This window comes from Lissotriton helveticus, chromosome 9 (genome assembly GCF_964261635.1).
Source record: "Lissotriton helveticus chromosome 9, aLisHel1.1, whole genome shotgun sequence".
Classification (NCBI taxonomy): domain Eukaryota; kingdom Metazoa; phylum Chordata; class Amphibia; order Caudata; family Salamandridae; genus Lissotriton; species Lissotriton helveticus.
The window spans coordinates 122167612-122188657 of record NC_136070.1 but is presented as its reverse complement, the minus strand read 5'-3'; the positions used below and the strand labels follow the sequence as shown (position 1 = coordinate 122188657).

Genomic DNA, 21046 nt, shown 5'->3' with positions numbered 1-21046 from the left:
ATTTGGATGTATGCTGAGCTTGTAATTTTGCCCAAGATGTTCAGCTCATTTATTATGACTCGTGTGTGTATTGGGAGTTTTTTATGAATTGTTTAGAGACATTTTTGTCTTGTAAACTGGACACTTATTAATTTCCATAAATTTGTGTTCTTTCTAGGCTTATGACAAACAAATTGCTTCTCTCGGTCATCATCATCCTGGAGCTGGCCATCCTCGGTGGCGTGGTCTACTACAAGTTCTTCCGCAAGTGAGCTTCTGTCGGAGATGTTTCCTGCTTTCTTCGCTTTGGGTCACATTTGGCGAGTCAAATGTACTTGGTGAAAACGAGACTGTGAATGCAAGCGATAGATCCCTGGAGGAGACCAGAAAATATGCCTATTTATATGGACTTGTGGACCAAAGTGTAATTGGCGAACGGTTCTCAACACAGGAAGTCAGACCATTTGTGGAAGGTTTCCAAATACAAGTGTTTGGTAATATTACCAATCATTGTAAATAGTTGTGTTTTATTACTCATTTAAATATTCCTAAATTTCTACAACACAGTACTTCTAATCCGCATTACTAAGGTCCTCACATACAGCAGTTCTTGGTCACCAAAGGGTTTCTACAGTACTTAGGTTATTTTGTTAAAAAAAACAAAATCTCTTTAACCAGTATTGACAGAGCAAATTTAAATAAAATTGTCCTTAAGTGCTATGGCTGATCTGGAATGCACGATGGGTTAACACGTAACACCCAGCTTCTAAATCCTCACTTGCTCCTCACTGTCGGACTCATATGTTGCACTGGGTGTTGGAAGTTCATCGATCACAGTGTGAGCACCTTCCCGCGTTTGGCCGAGACATGAAGAGATGACATCTACAGCAAGGTTGGCAGTTGCTTTCACTTCTTCCGCTGAGGCTCCAAGTAAAGGGTTAACTTCTACCAGATCTACCGCTGACAGCATTCCTGTGAAAGAAAATCAGATTGTCATCTTTAAAACTGCTTTGGTGAATCAGAAAAATAAGGAATATAACCACAAAATGTTGATCAGGGTATTAGGAGAACAAATCTATAAGGAGGCTGCTAACTGGAAAAAAAACCTTTAGAGACAAAGGTGTAGTACAGTGGCTCTTAACCTTTTGATTTCTGTGGACCACCACTTAATTACTACTGGAACCCGGGGACCCCCGCAGAATAATTTTTGGAATCTGGGGAACCCCCACTAAGTCATTACTGAAAGCCGCACACCCTCGTCTAAGCATTTTCAATGATGAGAACCACAGAACAATACATACAATGCAGAAATAAGCATTCGTCAAATACATAAACTATGACGTTATTTATTTTCCCCCATTTCTTTTTTTATCTTAATTGGAAGGTTGGAGCTTTTTTAAATTTAATTGAGGCCATTCATCATCCATAGTGTATTCTATTTGACCTGTAAGCACTTGATTGCTCCCACGAATCAATCTGAAGAGACTAACTTAATTTTTAGCCTTCAATATTAAATTCCTTCTCATTTACCGAACATTTTAATATTAGCAGTATTACATTATGCCTCTTTCTTTATGTACATTTTATTAATCTGTTGATAATGTTTCATTTTCTAAGCAGTCCAGGAACCCCTGAATAGGCTTCGTGGACCCCCAGCGGTCCTCGAACCAAAGGTTAACAATCACTGGTGTAATAGATTCACAGCAAATCTCTCTGGTGCAAAAAAGAAAATATTCTATCAACCCACAAATCAGTTAAAATCCTAGTGCACATTGATGGATGATGAGCAGTGGCTTCGCTATCATTGATGCAGAAGGTACCATGGGTCTGTGGCTTTACCCCTTCGCCGCGGGGCTAATTCCCCCGCAACACGGGGGAGAGGGGGACCACACGTGGCGCCGTGGTGCTCGTGACAAGCTCAGCTCGTCACGCAGCACAGTGGCACTGTGCAGATGACGAGCTGAGCTCATCATGACCACGTCCGTTTGAATGGAACGCCCAGCACAGCAGGGGAATTATCCCTGCGTGGGTGCTCCACGGAGGTCATGACGAGCTCAGCTCATCATCAGCACAGCGCAACTGTGCCTCATGACGAGCTCAGAGGTTAAAAGATGAGGCCCACTGCTCCTCCACTACATTTCTGATTCTTGCCTTAGGGCCATTGCTACGCCACTGGGGCCACCACAAGCAAATGTCATGTTTTGGGGCATTATAAGCATCGTGCATGGTCCAAGATGCTGTACATTTTGCAAAGTTCTGCCTTTTGTATGGTTGGACTTCAGTAGATTTAAAATTGTCATCGAAAATTTTGTACCACTGCGGTAAATATGTGCTAAACTGAACAAGACCGTGGGGAGTCGAAAGTGTATGTCCCTGTTTCTTTTCTTAAGCTGCTTGTTTAAGGCCTGTGCATGGAATCTTCAGAGTTCGGTGAACTGACATCTTTGTCCTTTCAGCAGGCCACAGGGACTCTTGCTGCATGTATGGGCAATCTCTGACCTCTAGCTAGTTGCATCCTTAGTGGCTGCATATCCTTGTCACAGAGAAGGCCATGTGCATAACACATGTAATATCTCTCTTTCAGTATGCCTGTCCAGATCTTGAGTTGGAAGAATTTAGTGTAAGCGGTTTTTCAATTGTGACCGTAGTCTGCACAATATTTAACTTCTACAGACTGATGATATACAGTGACTATTCCCTGGCATTAGTTTGGGATATCTATAGCTTGATAAATCAATGTCGCATGAAGGCATTCTCAAACCGTTAAATCATAGTGCTCCAAATAGAGGAATAATTACCATATGAGTGCATTGACAGTAATTCCATCCATAGATTTCTAAAACAACCTAGTGTGATCCTGATCCATGTAGATCATCAGGTTAATTTTAAGTCGTAGAGCAGAGAGGGGGAGAGGCAGGGGGAGAGAAAGAGGAGAAGAGAGAGAGAGAGCGACGGCTGCTGCATGTGGAGCCAGACAAATACTTTTGGACAGACAGTGTGTGGTTAAGTCAGGAGTAGGAATAGGAGGAGTTAGTACTTCCATGAAAAAGTTCTACGATTCTAGTTCTCCAGGACGGATGGCTTTAATAGGTACACAAGCTTTGAATATTGCCTATTGTCAGATTTGGATCCTATGTACATATACAGTTTACTGAACAGCACATCTGCATCGGTTAGGCACTTTCCCTTCTCAGCCAATGAATGACTAGGCTACAAGCTTCACCGCAGAGGTGGAGCTTAAAGTCTTTCTAGTGGATTCCAGCTATTTTTGTATTTGTGCCTCAATGGGGAGAAGGGTGGACCACAATAAATGTATGAGACATCAGTGCTACCTTACCCTTGGCAAATATGAATGCAGAAATGCCTGTTGGCCTTGACATTTGAAAGTAGTGGGCTCAATGGAGACATTACTTTGTGCTAGAGATCTGCATTAAAGCAGATTCCCAACCCATTCTCCCATGCTAAATTGCAAGTACGCTGCAAAAAGGTGGTACATGACTGGCTGTGAATGTGGCAAAGAAACTTTTTGTGTTAGACTCTCATGTGTCATAATAAACAACTTATAATACAAGTCCACTGTTTCTCCTCTACCCCATGTAAAGACTTTTGATTTGATCCTGGATCATACCTAGTCCATAAGATGCAATATAAACCAAGAATCATATGTTACAGAGTAGGTTCCTAAACCAATGCTGTTACATTCATTCTAGTTAGAGTACATTGCTGTTATCTCATCTTTTAAGTCTTTGATAAACTACTAGTGAAGCTTCTAAAGGTTCCAAATTGTGAAGCTAGAGGTGTCCGTCCTGTTCCTTACAGTAGCGGTCGCTCCTCACGCTGCTCCCCGCTCTGCCCGACTCCTAGACTGCTGTCTGCTACCTCGCCTCTGCCACTGCCTGTCCGAAGTATCGCAAGTACCCTGTAGCGCTAGATTGCCTGATAGTTGGTGAATCTGATGAGCATTTTTAATTCGTAGCACTTTGATTGAAAGTACGCTTTAATTAGATTTTAAACAGTGCTGCGCTGACTGTAATACTGATTGCTGCCTGATTGTACCGGTGCCACTGCCATTTGCACAGCGTTATTCCTGTTTGCGCCCCAATACTGTTTGGTTTTTGGCCTGCTGCCATTTTGTTTTTTTGTTGTTGTTGTGGCTCCCTGCCCGGATCTCCACCCCCGCTCCCCAGCTGATACTCCCTCCCACTAATACCGTAAGCCCCGCTCCCCTCGCTGTAGCGCTGTGTCCGTCCTGTTCCTTACAGTAGCGGTCTCTCCTCACGCTGCTCCCCGCTCTGCCTGACTCCTAGACTGCTGTCTGCTACCTCGCCTCTGCCACTGCCTGTCCGAAGTATCGCAAGTACCCTGTAGCGCTAGATTGCCTGATAGTTAGTGAATCTGATGAGCATTTTTAATTCGTAGCACTTTGATTGAAAGTACGCTTTAATTAGATTTTAAACAGTGCTGCGCTGACTGTAATACTGATTGCTGCCTGATTGTACCGGTGATACTGCCATTTGCACCGCGTTATTCCTGTTTGCGCCCCAATACGGTTTGGTTTTTGGCCTGCTGCCATTTTGTTTTTATTGTTGTTGTTGTGGCTCCCTGCCCGGATCTCCACCCCCGCTCCCGCCTCCCAGCTGATACTCCCTCGCCCCTCCCCCCCACTCTCCACTTATGACAGACGTTTCTGCGCGCAGCGTTCACGCGCAGCGGACGCGCCCCATGCGCGCCGAAGGTGCACCAAAGGTAAGCCCGTACGTGCCTGGACCGCGCCCAGCGCCAGGCCCCCGCAAGACCCACTCTGCCCGCCTAACGTATGACGCCGCTTCCCTTCTTGCCCTCAACCCTGGACGCACCCCACAATGCTGCACAACTACCCCAGGATACACCCATGGACCATTCGCCTGCCACTCCTGGAAGTTCGCCTGCACAAGAACGCACACCAAATCCACTACCTCCAAACACAGCTCCAACTCCAACCACCTGAAGTGCATCCTGCTGAACACCCGCTTGATCCACAGACATGCCACGGAACTCTGGGACCTACTCGACACTGCATCGCCGGACGTCGCCTTCCTTACAGAAACCTGGATGAACGCCTCATCAGCACCCGACATCGCCATAGCCATCCCGGACGCTTACAAGATCATCCGAAAAGACCGCACCAATCAAACAGGAGGAGGCATCGCCATCGTCCATAAGAATACCATCAGAATCACGACCAGCTCCGACGATAACCTCATGACCGCCGAACACCTCCACTACCAGATCCACACCGACCCCAGGACCACACTCAGAGGCACCCTCATCTACAGACCACCAGGAACCCGCACACAATTCAACGAAGACATCACAGACTTCATCAGCCCACATGCCCTCACCTCCGAGAACTACATTCTACTGGGAGACATCAACTTCCACCTGGAAAAGAATAACGACAGCAACACCACCACCCTTCTGGACAACCTAGCTAATCTCGGACTCAAACAACTTGTTGACACCCCCACCCACCTTGCCGGACACACGCTCGACCCTATCTTCACCTCCAGCAAACACATCTCCTTCGATCACACCACAGCTCTCCATTGGACGGACCACTACTGCGTTCACTTCAGCTACAAAAAGCCCACGACCCACAACCCCCCACGACCTATCCCTCGAAGAAACTGGAACAAAATCACCACCGACCAACTCTTCACATCACTTAACCAAAACCCTCCTGCCATATCAGCGGACCCAAACCAAGCTGCCACCAAACTCACACAATGGATCACCCACTGCGCAGACTAATTAGCACCCTTGAAAAACCACCAGATCAAACAAGGTAGCAAAAAGGCCCCCTGGTTCAACGATGACCTTAAGAAATCCAAGAAGTTATGTCGTACTCTCGAGAAAACCTGGAGAAAAAACCCTACCACTGACAACCAGACCTCCTTCAAGGACGCCACCCGCAAACACCACCAATTGATCCGATCCACCAAGAAATCTGCATTCAAGGATCGACTCGACAACAACGCCCACAACAGCAAGGAACTATTCAACATCGTCAAAGAATTTACCAACCCCACCGCCGGCACCAACGACATCACTCCCTCTCAAGACCTCTGCGACTCTTTATCCTCTTTCTTCCACAACAAAATCGCCGACATACATAACAGCTTTGAAAACCAATCCGATGAACAGCCCACTCCACCCACCTCCGAACCAAAACAGAACTCTCACAACCTTCTCGCCTGGAACCCAATCACCACTGAGGACACCATCCGCCTGATGAACTCTATTCACTCAGGATCGCCAACCGACCCATGTCCCCACCACATATTCAACAAAGCAGACTCCATCATCGCACCCCATCTCCGCGATGTCATCAACTGTTCCTTAAACTCCGCTACCTTCCCGGAAAGCTGGAAACATGCCGAACTCCACGCCCTTCTGAAGAAACCCACAGCAGACCCCTCTGAACTTAAGAACTACCGCCCCATCTCACTCCTCCCATTCCCTGCCAAAGTCATTGAGAAAGCCGTCAATAGTCAACTCGCCGCCTTCCTGGAATCCAACAATTCCCTCGACCCCTCACAGTCCGGCTTCCGTGCCAAACACAGCACCGAAACCACCCTCATCACAGCTACAGACGACATCCGAACGCTACTGGACAACGGAGAAACAGTTGCCCTCATCCTACTTGACCTCTCCGCCGCCTTTGACACAGTATGTCATAGCACCCTCATTCAACGCCTCAACAACGTCAGAATACAAGGAAAAGCTTTGGACTGGATCATCTCGTTCCTCGCAGGAAGAACCCAGAGAGTCCGCCTTCCCCCATTCAAATCAGAGGCCACCGAAGTCATCTGTGGTGTACCACAAGGATCTTCACTCAGCCCCACCCTCTTCAACGTATCCATGAGTCCCCTCGCATCCATCGCGCGCCAACACAAACTCAACATCATCTCCTACGCAGACGACACCCAGCTGATCCTCTCCCTTACCAAAGACCCAAACACAGCCAAAACCAATCTACACGAAGGAATGAAAGAAGTAGCCGAATGGATGAAAGACAGCCGTTTAAAACTAAACTCGGACAAAACGGAAGTCCTCATCCTAGGATCATCCCCCTCTGCCTGGGACGACTCATGGTGGCCACCGGCACTGGGTACAGCACCCATACCTACAGATCACGCACGTAATCTTGGCTTCATCCTAGACTCCTCCCTCTCGATGACCAGATAAGTCAACGCCGTCTCATCTTCATGCTTCAACGTCCTACGCATGCTCAAAAAAATCTTCCGCTGGATCCCCACCGAAACAAGAAAGACAGTCACCCACGCACTGGTCACCAGCCGATTGGATTGCGGAAATACCCTTTACGCCGGGACCACAGCCAAACTACAGAAAAAACTCCAACGCATCCAAAACGCCTCAGCCAGACTCATACTGGACATTCCCCGTCAGGCTCACATTTCCGATCACCTGAATGATCTCCACTGGCTCCCCGTCAACAAGAGAATAACGTTCCGTCTCCTCACCCACGCACACAAGGCACTCTACATCCTAGGACCCGAATGCCTTAACACACGACTGTCCTTCTACACACCCACCCGCCAACTACGATCATCCAATCAAGCCCTCGCCGTAATTCCGCGCATTCACAGATCCACCATGGGAGGAAGATCCTTCTCCTACTTAGCAGCCAAAACCTGGAATTCTCTCCCCACTCACCTCCGACTTACACAGAACCACCTCTCCTTCAGAAAGCAACTTAAAACCTGGCTATTCGATATGTAATGCACCCACCCTCCCTCAAGTGCCTTGAGACCCTCTGGGTGAGTAGTGCGCTATACAAATTCTTGAACTTGATAAGAGTGTGATCCTTCCTCTCCCACCACATGTTGTTTGCATAGGCTACTGGTGGCCATATGTTAGCTTCTAATGTTGTTGTGACCCACCTATGAAGTATAAATAGTCATGACAATATAGTGTTAATCCTTGGGAGAACCTATCATAGGATTCAGGATATTTATAGTGCCTGGCCAGAAGATCTCAAATGATCTTCCAGTGCAGTTCCAGGCTGAGAAAGATTTGATGCTCTGGCATGAACTGGAAACTTGGGTACTTCATTAGAAGTGCTCTGCCTGACTACCATGTATATAAGAGTGCTTGGACCTCTTCACCTATGAAGCTCTGTCCGTTAGTGACTAAATTCACATTGTCCTCTGCCGACAAAAACTAAAATCCAGTAGAATGAGTTAACAAAAGTCTTTTGCTATGACCTCAAGTTGCAAACGTGAAAAACGTGATTAGTAGATGAGACAGAAAATGTTTCTCCTCTTCTAAAGACGTGTTTTGGGTTGATTAGGTGAAAAAAGAAAGTAAATTAACCTTGAATCATGTTTTCGATTGGGTAGCTTCCTCATATTCAGATCCTTTTTTCCCAGATGTCTGGGACCTCGTGAATATTTAGCACATCCTATATTGGAGAACTTATGGAGTTATTCTTAGAAATTATGTTACTGGTTAACTGGGGTGTGGGCCCTGGTCAAACGGCAACCACAATCCTAGTCGGGGAGGGGGGGGGGGGGGGGGAAGAGTCAGGAACTCGCTGAAGACAGGTCCATAAGCTGTTGGGGAGCCTGTTACTGTTATGTCCATGAGGCTCAGATCAGGAGGCCAGCAGAGTAGCCTTTTGGAATACTTTTACACCAAAGAGATCAGCACTCACTATCTATTGTTTTTTTTGGAATAATATATGTTTTGGTCAAAGCAAGATCAGTCAATTACAATACTGGATTTGAGGATTATTTAATTATAGTGGTTTACATCTAAAGTTCATAAGTTTATTGAAATCTGTTCAGACATTTCGTGGGTTGCAGTGAAAATGGTCCTTGCCAACTGGAAAGACATGAGTAAGACATCATATAAAGGCTGGATAAACTGGATCATCCACCTCAGAGGGCAGACAACCTAGCATTGCAAAACTTTCCTTAGAAACCATTCTCCAGGACGATGTGGAACTCGTACATACACCAACCATTACCAATTGGGTTCAACTGCCAACATGGGCTAAGATGATTTTTCCTGTACAAAAACGAAGACCTCTATTTCATTAACCTTGGTTCATGTATCTTCTGGGCAAACTAACATGCACAGATGGATTGAAAAATGTTTCTCTGAAAGGACTAAGTCCTGAAGAAGTCTCGAGAAAGGGACGAAACGTGTTGGCTCTGGTGGTGTGAATATTTTGTACATTTCCAATAAAGAATTTTCAACCCACGATCTATCTGAACGATTTGAATGAACTTGTGCACTTTGGATGTAAACCAGTTCACTTCAATAATTCTTGAATCCAGTATTGTAATTGACTGATCTTGCTTTGACCAAAACATATATTAGTCCCAAAAAAACAATAGATAGCGAGTGCTGATCTCTTTGGTGTAAATGTGTGTGGATCATATCCGCTTATGGGGACCCAGGAGGCTGTTTTCCCTTGATCTGAGTACCACTCCTTTGTATTACAACCTACAGTATGATAGGTGCAGTACCTAGAGTCTAGGCCTCTTTTTTTGTAAATTGTTAGTCTTTTGGAATACTCTGGGTTCAAAATGTTACAGGTCCAGTTCTTCTAACCCAGGCAAGAGGGCAGCAGGTCAGCAGAACAAGGCAGCAGTTACTTTATAGCAGCACAATGGTGGTCTCTGTAGCTGCAACGTGGTAGCCCTTGTAGCAGCAGAGCAGTCTTTCTTCCTGGCATAGTTTCAACAACGTACTAAAATGGTGGGGTCTGAGGTCCCTCTTTTATACACAGCTGTACCTTTGAGGTGGGAGAAGCATCTGGAGACATGCCTTTGAAGTGCACATATGCCCTGCCTGCCCTGGCTCCAGACTGACTACAGGAGTTCTGTAGCCCTTAGGTGTAGACAGGACACAGCGTATTCATATGTACCTGAGGCTCCTCCCTCCCATCCTGCCCGACATGGCCCATCCAGTCACACCTATTCCTTCATTGTGTGTGGCTGTGTAGGTGGGATACACAAAGCTCAACTGCCAACTACACCCAATCATGTGACCAGAGACAGGCAGAAGGCACCAAATGGCTAAAGTAAGAAAATAGCAACTTTCTAAAAGCGTCCTTTTTAGAATTGTAATTTAAAATGTGACTTTACAATAAGTTAGGATTTTAAATGAGGATTCCAGAGACACCAAGCATGCCCCTTTTATCTCTTTCCATTTGGAAATTACACTTCTAAAATGTAGTAAGGCAACCCTAATGATATCTTATGGGAGAGATAGGCTTGCAGTAGTAAAAAACGAATTTGTGTTTTTCCTTTACAAGGACATTTAAAACATAAAAGTACATGTCCATCTTTTTAAATACACTGCACCCTGCCCTTGGGACAGCCTAAAGCCTACCTTAGGGGTGACTTATATGTATTAAAAAAAGGAAGATTTGGGCCTGGCAAAAGTTTGATTTTGCCAGGTCGACATGGCAGGTTAAAAATAAACACACACAGGCTCTGCAATGGCAGGCCTGAGACTTGTTTAAAGGGCTACATTAGTGGGTGGCACAATCCGTGCTACAGGCGCACTAGTAGCATTTAATTTACTGGGGCACAAGTAGTGCACTTTACTAGGGACTTAGAAGTAAATTAAATATACCAATTGGAAAAAAACCAATGTTAGAAAGTTTTAGGGAAAAGAGCACAACCACCTTAGCAGTGGTAAAGTGCACAGAATCCTAAGCCCAGCAAAAACGAAGTCAGCAAAAAGTTAGGGAGGAAACCACACCAAGGATACCAGGGCTAACATTTATATTTAAACATAAAAGCAAAAGCATTACTTGTGTGCTTTACCTGTGTTGTGTATTTCTTCTGTAATGTACACCCCTTCCCTGTAGGTTAGTCCACCCAGAACAGGAGTCCCGGTTGCTGGAGCCAGCGTGGGGTCGAACGCGTCGATGTCGAAGCTGAGATGGATCGGCCGTTTCCGCCTGAAAGAAAGACACAAATGCAATTGTTTGACGGTTTCCGGATGGTTTGTATCTAGACAGCTGGCCTTCAGCGCTCGTGCTCCAGCTGCGACAGTTTTTCCTCAATGTGTGCACAGAGCTGGGTATCACATTGTTTTTAGTCGTTGCCGGTTACACAAGAGGTAGGTTCAGCTGCGCGTGTATTTAAAAAGCTTGTGTCAACTAAAAATGCGATTTCAAACAAAATAAAAGGGTTTTTTTTCAGAAAAAGAACAATAAATGTTAGCTGGCTGATAAGCCATTGGAATCACGGAACTCCCTTTATTTACCACAGTCTTGCTTATTTTTTTTCTTTCCATAGCCGTAGAAAAGTGCAACAAGTACTGGATTTAGAATATTCGTTTACACGTACGCAGAAATTGTTTCAACCCAATAATATTTACTAAATGTTGCCTGATGTATAAAAAGTAGTACCGGCGCTGGTTTAGTTTTTGAGTGCAGGACGGCATTCTTCAGGACGGACTAGTCCTGCTTCTGCTCGCAGAAGTGGCCCCCGACATTAGACTTGCAGATAAACTATGCAGATTATGCCGGGTCCATGGAGAGTTTGCAAGTAGGGACACCTGCCTGTACATCACTGCATCTTGTGTCAGTCGAGAAGTAAAGGTTACTCTAGACTCGTGGCACTGGGCCACAGGAAAGTGAAAAGGTTTCATAAACCCACGTGAAGGTGCAGGCTTCTGACCCCCGTGCATTGCCCATTTTTACACCTGATTCAGGTCTTCTGATCTCTGTTCTCTCAGCTGGGACCACGTTTTGCACATGAAGGCCAGCGAGCGAGGCATGGGAGAGATTATTTGTACTTTTATACTGGGCAGTCATAATCTACCATTGGTATGGCCTCACAGCATGTGCAGTAGACTGCAGATGACATTGTAACTAGTCCTGATGTTTCCAGTGCAGACCAGAATCCGAGTAAGTTTGTGGGATGTGGGGTCACTAGGCCAGCAAATGTGCATTTGTTTAACTTCGAAAATTGTGGTTTTGCAGGGCGAGACCATATGGCTGCTGTACCTCAGCTGTTTATGCATCTTCTTGTTCAGTAAGTGTGCCAGTTGCATGGCAGATGAGTATGTTGGGTAGCTAGTGGAGGAATCCGCTGGTCAGTGTCATACTAGGTGGTTATTTACATATGTGACTGGTGCTTGGTTTATGATAAGCGCTCTAGCTTTATACTTTCAGCAGTAGGAAGAAGAGTGTGGGGTATGCATTACTGCATAAAGGTATGTACTTGGTTATCATGAGGTTTTGATTTGATGGCCACCACTCAAGCTAACCGCACCCTGTTATGAACTGCTGTTTCCCTCATCCATTTTGGGGTGTGGAAGCACATGTGTTAAACATCTGAATTGCAGAGCCAATAACCCACTTGAATCGAGGACAGGACCTTTTCTAGAATCACCATTTCCACCATGCTAGACTCCTTTGTAGAAATGGGGTGCAGGGGTAAAGAGCCTCTTCTCACTAACCCTACAACAACCTCCTCCCAGCCAGAGTGTAATCGTCTGATGGTTGCATTAGGGAGATTACTTTTGCTTCTTAGGTTTTCTATTTTCATACATCACTGTTACGCCCATGAATAACTTGGGCTACTTTATCTTCACATGTGGAACAGTCAGGAGTGGATCATAGATTGGTGAACCCAGGAACCCATGCATGATCCGGACCATTCTGGATCTAAAAGATGTGGTAACGGTTGAGCCACTTTGGGTCGAGGTTTATTTGCACTCAAAAGGAGTGATTTTTACTGTTTTACATTTTGCACTATTTAATAATTTTATTGAGGGTATGAGGAGGGCTTTTCCTATCATAAGAAAAGTTCACTTTCTCCTGAGCCTCCAGACTTAGAAACAACGAACTTAAATAGACAAGCATGTGAACTGTAACCCCCAGAGTCATAACCTTGGTGGTAGTATTTATGTATTCACAGGTTGAATTTAACATGTACATTCCCACATGCGGGCACCTGTTAGTCTCTTAGAATGCTGTTTTCTCTTCTGCAGATAGTCTCATGTCTGCAGAATGAATCGAGTAAAATCCACATCTGTATGTCTCAGGGAGATGGTTTTTCAGAGTAACGAGGGAGACTTGTGGGCCAATGTTACCAACAGTATAATAATTTTTTCCTCTAATGGATCCTACTTCCTCTGGAGATTGTAAATCTTTTTAAGGACTTCACCAACATTACCCAACATAAATGGAACATTATATGTTTCCCTCTGAAATAATCTGACATTTAAAGATATGTTGAATCGCTAGTCTTTTAAGGACAAGTAAGCAGTGCTTTAAATGGGCCGGTACTCACCGGTACTGAGTACTGGCACTTCTTAGATTTTTCACTGAGTACAGGCACTTCTCTACTGCCGAGGAGAGTACCGGTACTCATGAAGCACTAGTGCTGGCGGCCTTTCTTTGATAGCCAAGGCACTTCTGTAGACCTCAGCCGAGCCCAGCTGAACAATTCAGTGTGGGCTCATTTGCATACCGTCCGGGTGTTCACCATCATGCTGTGTTGCAAACACAGACATGGAGGCAGCCTGGTGACAGCGTAATTAAGAAAGCTCTGGGAGGTAACCAGGTTCAAATGGCTTTAATCCCACCTGATTCTTTTGATAACTGTCTGTTTATGTTTGTCTGCTTGCCTGCGTGCTTGCCTATGATTGTTTTTGTGTGAGACAAAAACGAGAGAGAAAGGGGGGAGAGAATAGAGACACTCTATGGAAGTTATAGTAAAGGAAATGTCTGGAATGCTTTGTGTCTGCATGTTTCTTTCTGTGTCACTACAGAATATATATATAGAATTCTGCCAAGCAACAGCAATTAACAATATTGATGTTGCACATATTACAAGGAAATGTTAAAATATCGCCGCGTTTGGCTTTCGTTGTGTGTAATGAGTAAACAGACCTGCTTTGTTTATTGAAAGAAATTTCGCAGGTGTTTTGGTATGTGCTGCAAGTAGTATCGAAGTCAATAAGTATCGGCATGTCTTGCCCTAAGCCCAGCCCCGCCCACTCCCCATATTTAAATGAGTACCTGCACTATTTTCCCCCCATTTACAGCACTGCTAGTAAGTAACTTCCTGATAGTTACACAATTCTTGTTGCTAGCTCTACCTCATTCAGAACCATTTAGGAATGCTTGCTCATCAGGGGATGTCTTGTGATTGTTCCAGGGAACAATACTTAAAGCAAAAGGGGGAGTTGTTGCCAGGCTTACGATGAATGACTTTTGGCCCTATAAGAGCAGGACCCTGAAACATCATGGCCTCACAGAGGTCCTGTATTGTAATGTTTTAAAAACAAATAAGTATCTGGTTTGGGGTATGACATATCCTATTTTACCATTCACCACAACTCCCTGAAAGGTCATTGTTATTCCACTGTTGATAAACTGGATGGAGACATTATGGGCGAGGTTGTGAGCACTACATCCATGCCTACTTGGACGTGGTGCCCCTTTGTTGGATTCTGGTATTGTCATCCATCCATGATCATTGGAAAGATCAGCCAGAGGTGCCTCACAATATGGAGCATTGAGGAGAATATGCTGATCAGCTTAACTTCTAAACCCCTGATGGGGTACCGCTTAATGTTGTGTGCTTGCCTGGCTGCAAGTCTCCCAAAGGCATATGCCTCAAATTTGAGGAAGTCCTTTTCCATATGGAAAAACAAGCGGCCAGGTGCCTTGACATCTATCTTGAACGCTAATGTGCTGATGGGCTTGTCGTTGTAGCAAAGCTATTGCTGTTCCTAACCCTTGTCTTTGATCCTTCCTTTGGAATATCAAAACTGGTCTCCGAAAGTGCTAAGATGGAAGCAGCAATCCCCAGAGGTGTGGTTCTGAAAATTCTGGATTCACATTATAGTACTGGACTCAAGAATAAAAACTTCGTCGAAATAGGACGAATTTGGTATCAAAAGACCGAGAATGACGAATACGTCAAGTACATGTATTTTCGGCATATTCGAGTGACGATTTCACCTCGAAATCGTCATTTACCTTCTGAACCCTTAGTTGCATGTTGCCCTCTACATAGGCCTTAATCCAGTCGAATTTGATTCCACAAGGACACATACTCCTTAATCGACTTCTCCCTGACCCCAGTACAAGTTAGAACCATTGCCCCAGGCCGAGCTCGTTAGGTCAGTTCCCTCCCAGTGGCCGAGCAAGATAGCATCTAGGCCCAACCAGCCATAAAACCATTTCAGCACGCACACCTGCCATATCTCGCTCACATCTTTCTTCACTCCTTTCCTTCACTTGCTTTATGATGGGGAGGTGACCACTTTTATTAGGGGTCCAGCGATATCTGATGAAATGTTGGGCCTTGCCGGATGATTTGTTATGGGCAGCACGACGTGAAATATGTACATGTCATCATGACTCTGCTTTCCTTTGTTATCAGTAACCATAAATGAAATACCACGAATCCAAGGAATGTTTTGCCCAAGGGAGAATATTGTGTATAAGAAGAGAAGCCTAACTTTGTGAAAGTGTGCAGTCTCCTGAATATACTGGTATCGTACTTCTAGGACTCTGTCACCTTGGTTGCAGCCAATAAACTAATCTTTGACTTCACCTGAAAGACTCTGAAGTTTCTGTCGGTCTGACTCAGGAGAACCCGAGGTCTCTGGTGTGTTGATCCCCTGGCACCGCTGGGTTACCGGTTCTGTACCGGTTCTTAAAAACCCAGTACCTCATTTGGCGCCCAGCGTTTGGGGCGATTCCAGTGGTACCAATCAGCCTGAAGATCGTGAGGAGCTTCGTGTGAAAGTTCCGGAGGAGGGCCCACCACCTCATCGACCCCTGCATGTCGACGTGGTCCGAAGGTCTTTACTGCGAGGTTCCCCGCTTCCCGACGGCTACAAGGTCTGCTGCCCTGGCTATCGCCCTGATGTTGGACCCTTGAAATTTTCGGTAGAGCGAAACGCTGAGACGAGTCTTCTGGTGAAGCCATCGATATTTTTCAGTTAAGTATAAGTGGAGCGTCTCCCAGTCCTTAGTTGGACTTACTTTGTGGTATCTTGGAGATACATAAGGTTTTTTATTGGTTCTTGCAAGCACCATAACCGAAGGACTCGTGTTTTCACGAGAAATATCGTAGTCGATAAATCCTTTGAAGTTTTGGAACTAGACTAGAGAGAAAGGATGCCTAGTCTTAGACTCGGGAATTGGTTTTGTCTTGGTAATAATAATAGGGACTCCCGATTGGAGGACTCATGTCCGGTTCCTCCAGTTGGAACTCCGACTTACGAGCTGTACGTTAAACAGGGGGTAGGCCCCATCGTTACAACGAGGTATGGATTAAATACACTAGGAAAGATGGTGTTTTAAAATGGCCCCAATATGGTAGCTTTGATTCTGAAATCTTAGACAACCTTGAAGTTAAACTCTTCAGAAAGAAAGCCCGGCCGGCGATGTTTGACTCTTTCCGCATATGGCGCAAAGAAGCCAAACAAAAAGAAATTAAATTAGCTAAGAAAAATAAGAGAGAAGGGGGACTTTCAGTAATGCAAGATGCCGTGCAGTTTAAAGATAATGAGGAAGAGCAGATAAATGAGCAATTGCACAGGCAACGTAAAATGGCATTAGATAAGTGTTATCCAGTTTTGCCGTCTCTTCAGCAAGGGACAGCAAAAGAGCGTGACAAAGACCAATTAATGTCGCAATTATTAACTTCGCCACCCCCCTATGCGCAGAATGCTACAGCACCCCCGCAACCTTTAGTTGCACAAACTGCGCCTCTGGCTCTTCCACAGCACTCACCAGCTGTCCTTCAGCTGGCTCCTACTTCTTCGGTGCAGCCTCCTCCAGGCCCACCGACAACTTCTGTTTCTCCTGTGTTTTCTACGATTTTGCCTGCAGTGCTTTCTACATCTCCTAATGCCCCCTCTATGATTTTGCCTAGTACCACATCTATCATTCCTCATACCTCTTCTGCCATCTCTACCCCTGCCTTATCTCATCCCGTTTTTTCATCTGTTTGTTCTTCCGTTTCACCTTCCCTTCGGCAGAAAATGGCCAGCACCGTTACTAATCTTCTTTTACCACTTTTTGGGTCGCCTGCTACGACCCCTAACATAGGAAGAAGACAGTTGCGAAGTCAACTGCCTGATTATCAAGAGAGAGATTCCCTGAATAGTTTAGCTCGGAAATGGGTATTGGACACTGCAAAATATGATTTACAGTCTGTCATGGAAGTTTTTCCTCAATGGGAAACAGCGACACAGAGATATGTGTTCGAACAGATGTGTGTTTTTCTTTGCGAGGATTTAGAAGATAATGATCAGGATTGCCTCCCACAAGAGATGTGTCGTGTAAGGTTTCACTTTAGTCTGGGTATGATTGTAGGTCCCGATGTGGAGAAAGCAGTTGAAATGCTATTATCATATCGAAGCAAGGGAAGCAGTTCTGGGTCACCATCAGAATCCAGTACATCTAGTAGGAAAAAGGCACGACAATACCCTATGAGAGAAGTTCCCCCACAATGGAGAGAGGGTGACGCGACAGCTGTCCCACCTGTCCTGCCCCACTTTCACCGTGTATGGGTACATGTCCCATGGAAGCGAGCTGAAGTTTTAGCACTCAAACAAACACTACCAGATCCGCGTAAAAATCCTGCAGGGTACTATAAAGAATTGTCGCAAACTGCTGGGTCATGTATAATGAATTTGGCCGATATCGATATGTTATTCGGGAACGTTGTTCCACAACCTTTATGGGGAAAAATTCGCCATGTCGATCATGACCAGGAATTAGGTGACACGTGGGCTAATATTACTGCTGCAGATGCACGACAAGTTGGTGGTGCCAAGCCTGAGCCTCTGATAGCGGAACTACCTGGTAGAATAGTAGATTACATGAAAACGATAATGCCTGCGATACGCGTAAATTGGGATAAGTTATCTGCATGCAAACAAAAGAAAGAAGAAACTGTGTCAGATTTCTTCACCAGATTTGAAGAAACATTCATTGACCACAGCGGTCAAGATATGACCACAGAAGGTGGTCAGAGATTGTTCGTCGATAAATTTGTGCACAATTTACTTCCAGATTTGTGTAGAAAATTAAAAGATTCGGAAAGTTCTTGGGCAGTCTCATCTTCAGCCCAGATATTAGCTACCGCACAGTACTACGAGAATAGAGACAAGGATGAGAAAGATAAAGTAGAGAAGAAAACTAGAGAACTCAAAACGAAGGTTTTGCTACAGCAAGCATACCCTCCACGTGGTGGTGGTAATAAAAATAATAATGGTCCAAATAACTACCAGAACACTTTTCAGCAGCCTCAGAGAAACTTGCAGAGATTCGATTACACTCAAAACGGCGTAGGTCCCAACCAGTGTGTATACTGCAAACAAGAGGGTCATTACAAATATGACTGTCCTGCCCTGCCGCAACGTACAAATGGATTTACAGGCGTAAGAGGTCATGGTAGTCAGCAAGCGCCTAGAGGTAGAGGGCGTGGAAACGCCCCTCAGGACGCACGTTCCCTTCCACCACAAAACTCTATGAACAGGTTTGATCAGCAAAATAACGTGTCTGACAGGACAGCTCAATACTACGTTGATGAGTATTACACAGAAAATGAGCAGTGGGAGAATAATGATTGCTAGGACAGCCGTAGACAAGGAGAGGGAGTTGTTTCAGTTCCAGTAGATCAGAGTGGACCTTACGTTGAGGTGATTACATCGGGTGTGTCAGAACCTTTTCTGTTGGATACTGGTGCTACAAAGAGTTCTATTATGCACTCCAAACTCCCTGGCGCACCTTTGTCTGGCGAAATGAATGTTTCCGTAGGTTTTTCTGGCGCCCCGGTTAGGAATCCGATTTCTGACCCCTTATCTCTTTCTGTTGGTCCTTGTGAATTCGAAGCACCCCTTATTTTGACAACAGGTTGTGGTGAAAATTTACTAGGATTAGATTTGCTAAAAAGATTGTATGCGACTTTGTACTGTTCTCCTTCAGGAGTAGAACTGACTTTAGGTAAGAAAGTGGTTTCTCCCATGTATTTGTCGAGAAATACACTTCCAGCAGAATTGGCACTTCTTCCAGATATTCTTTGGGCTACTGGTCCGAATGATGTAGGTCTCTTGGAAATTCCACCATATGTTGTAACATTGAAGTCGAATGTCAAATTGCCACGTATTCCCCAATACAGAATATCCAATGAGGGCGAAAAAGCTTTGCTAGAGATTGTTTACGAGTTGATTGAGAAAGACGTAATTGAAGAAACACGAGGAAATGTTTGCAATAGTCCTGTTCTGCCTGTTTTAAAACAAACTGACCATTATCAGCCACCTGTGTATAGATTCGTGATTGATCTTAGAGAAGTAAATAAGATAGTGGTGCCACAATTCCCAGTTGTCCCCGACATTACAACATTATTGACTATGATTCCAGCATCCGCATCCTGGTTTTCGGTGATTGACCTAAAGAATGCTTTCTTCAGTATCCCGATTGCTGAGGAAAGCAGGGATATTTTTTCCTTTAGTTTAGGTGGTCGAAGCTTCCGTTTTAAACGCGCCCCTCAAGGCTACTGTGAAAGCCCCTCAATATACAGTCAAGCTCTGAAAAGTCAGCTTGACGCAATAGTTTTGCCCAAAGGTTCCACTCTCGTACAGTACGTGGACGATTTGCTCATCGCTGCGGATACTGAGAAAATATGTAAAATGGCCACGTTGGAATTACTGCGTCATCTATGTGATCTACATCACAAGGTGTCACTTTCCAAGCTCCAATATTGCCGACAAGAAGTGACCTACTTAGGTCATCTCTTATCGAAGGAGGGAAGGAAACTGACCCCAGAAAGAATTCAGGCAATAGCCAAATTGAGTGTGCCAAGAACGCAGAGAGAAGTACGCGCTTTCTTGGGCATTACATCGTACTGTAGACAGTGGATTCCAAATTTTTCGTTATTAGCCAAACCCTTATTGGCATTAACGTGTACGAATACACCCAATCCCATTCCTTGGTCTGATGAGTGTCAGAAAAGTTTTCTCGAACTACGCACAGCATTATGTTCGGCCCCTGTGTTAGGTAACCCCAACTACAGTAAGCCTTTCACATTATATGTCCACGAGAAGGAGGGTTGTGCATTGTCCGTGCTGACTCAGTTATACGGAGATAGACAGCGGCCATGCGCCTATTTTTCTTCAACTTTAGATCCGGTAGCACGAGCATTGCCAAGTTGTCTAAGGGCTACAGCAGCAGCAGCTGTTTCTATTCGACAGTCTGCAGGTCTAGTAATGAATAATACACTAATCGTGATGGTCCCGCATGCAGTAGACACGTTGTTAAATAGGACCAAGACGCAGCACTTAACTAGTGCTCGACTGTCCAGTTATGAATTGACGCTACTAGCGAGCCATGTGCACATCAAAAGGTGCAGCACCCTGAACATAGCCACATTGTTACCAATCACAGAGGAATCGGATGCTTCAGAACAGCACGATTGCTTCCTCAGAACGGAGGAAGAGACGAAAGGGAGAGTTGATTTATTCGACACTCCTCTTGCTGAATGTGATGGTACATTATGGGTGGATGGTTCATGCTTTAAACTCCCAAATGGTAACGTGACTACAGCATATGCTGTCACAACTTTGCACACAATCGTTGAAACTGCGCGAATACCACCTGGTTCAGCTCAAGCCGCTGAACTCGTGGCATTGACGAGAGCATGTGTGTTATCCAAAGGAATGAAAGTGACTGTCTATACCGACAGTCAGTATGCTTTTGGAGTGGCTCACAGTTTTGGACGATTGTGGAAAGAACGTGGGTTCCTGACCGCATGGAACTAAGATTCAGCATGGTCAGTTGGTGAATGAGCTTCTTGAATCACTGACGTTGCCCCTGAAAGTAGCGATTGTAAAATGTAGTGCACACAAGAAAGTGATTGATGATGTTGGTCGTGGAAATGCATTTGCTGATGAAACTGCTAAGGATACTGCAAAGAATATGATGAGCCTAATGTATGTTGCGAGCCCAGAAAGATGGACTGGTGATGTTGGAATATGCGAAGACACGTTAGAAAGTGTGAAGTCC

General features: G+C 45.0%; 2 protein-coding genes across 2 annotated transcripts in view; one reads left to right on the top strand and one right to left on the bottom strand.

The window, feature by feature from the left end:
- VTI1B (vesicle transport through interaction with t-SNAREs 1B) overlaps nucleotides 1-482 on the top strand; it is a 187979-nt gene extending 187497 nt beyond the window's left edge. Inside the window, exon 6 of the mRNA XM_078659591.1 lies at nucleotides 158-482. Coding sequence (XP_078515717.1) covers nucleotides 158-251 — 94 coding nt within the window. The 3' untranslated portion in view covers nucleotides 252-482. The remainder of the gene's footprint in view (nucleotides 1-157) is intronic.
- Nucleotides 483-486: 4 nt separating this feature from the next.
- Nucleotides 487-21046, bottom strand: part of ARG2 (arginase 2) — a 62387-nt gene continuing 41827 nt past the window's right edge. The window contains exons 7-8 of the mRNA XM_078659590.1: nucleotides 10824-10960; nucleotides 487-951 (exon numbers count right to left, since the gene is read on the bottom strand). Coding sequence (XP_078515716.1) covers nucleotides 746-951; nucleotides 10824-10960 — 343 coding nt within the window. The 3' untranslated portion in view covers nucleotides 487-745. The remainder of the gene's footprint in view (nucleotides 952-10823; nucleotides 10961-21046) is intronic.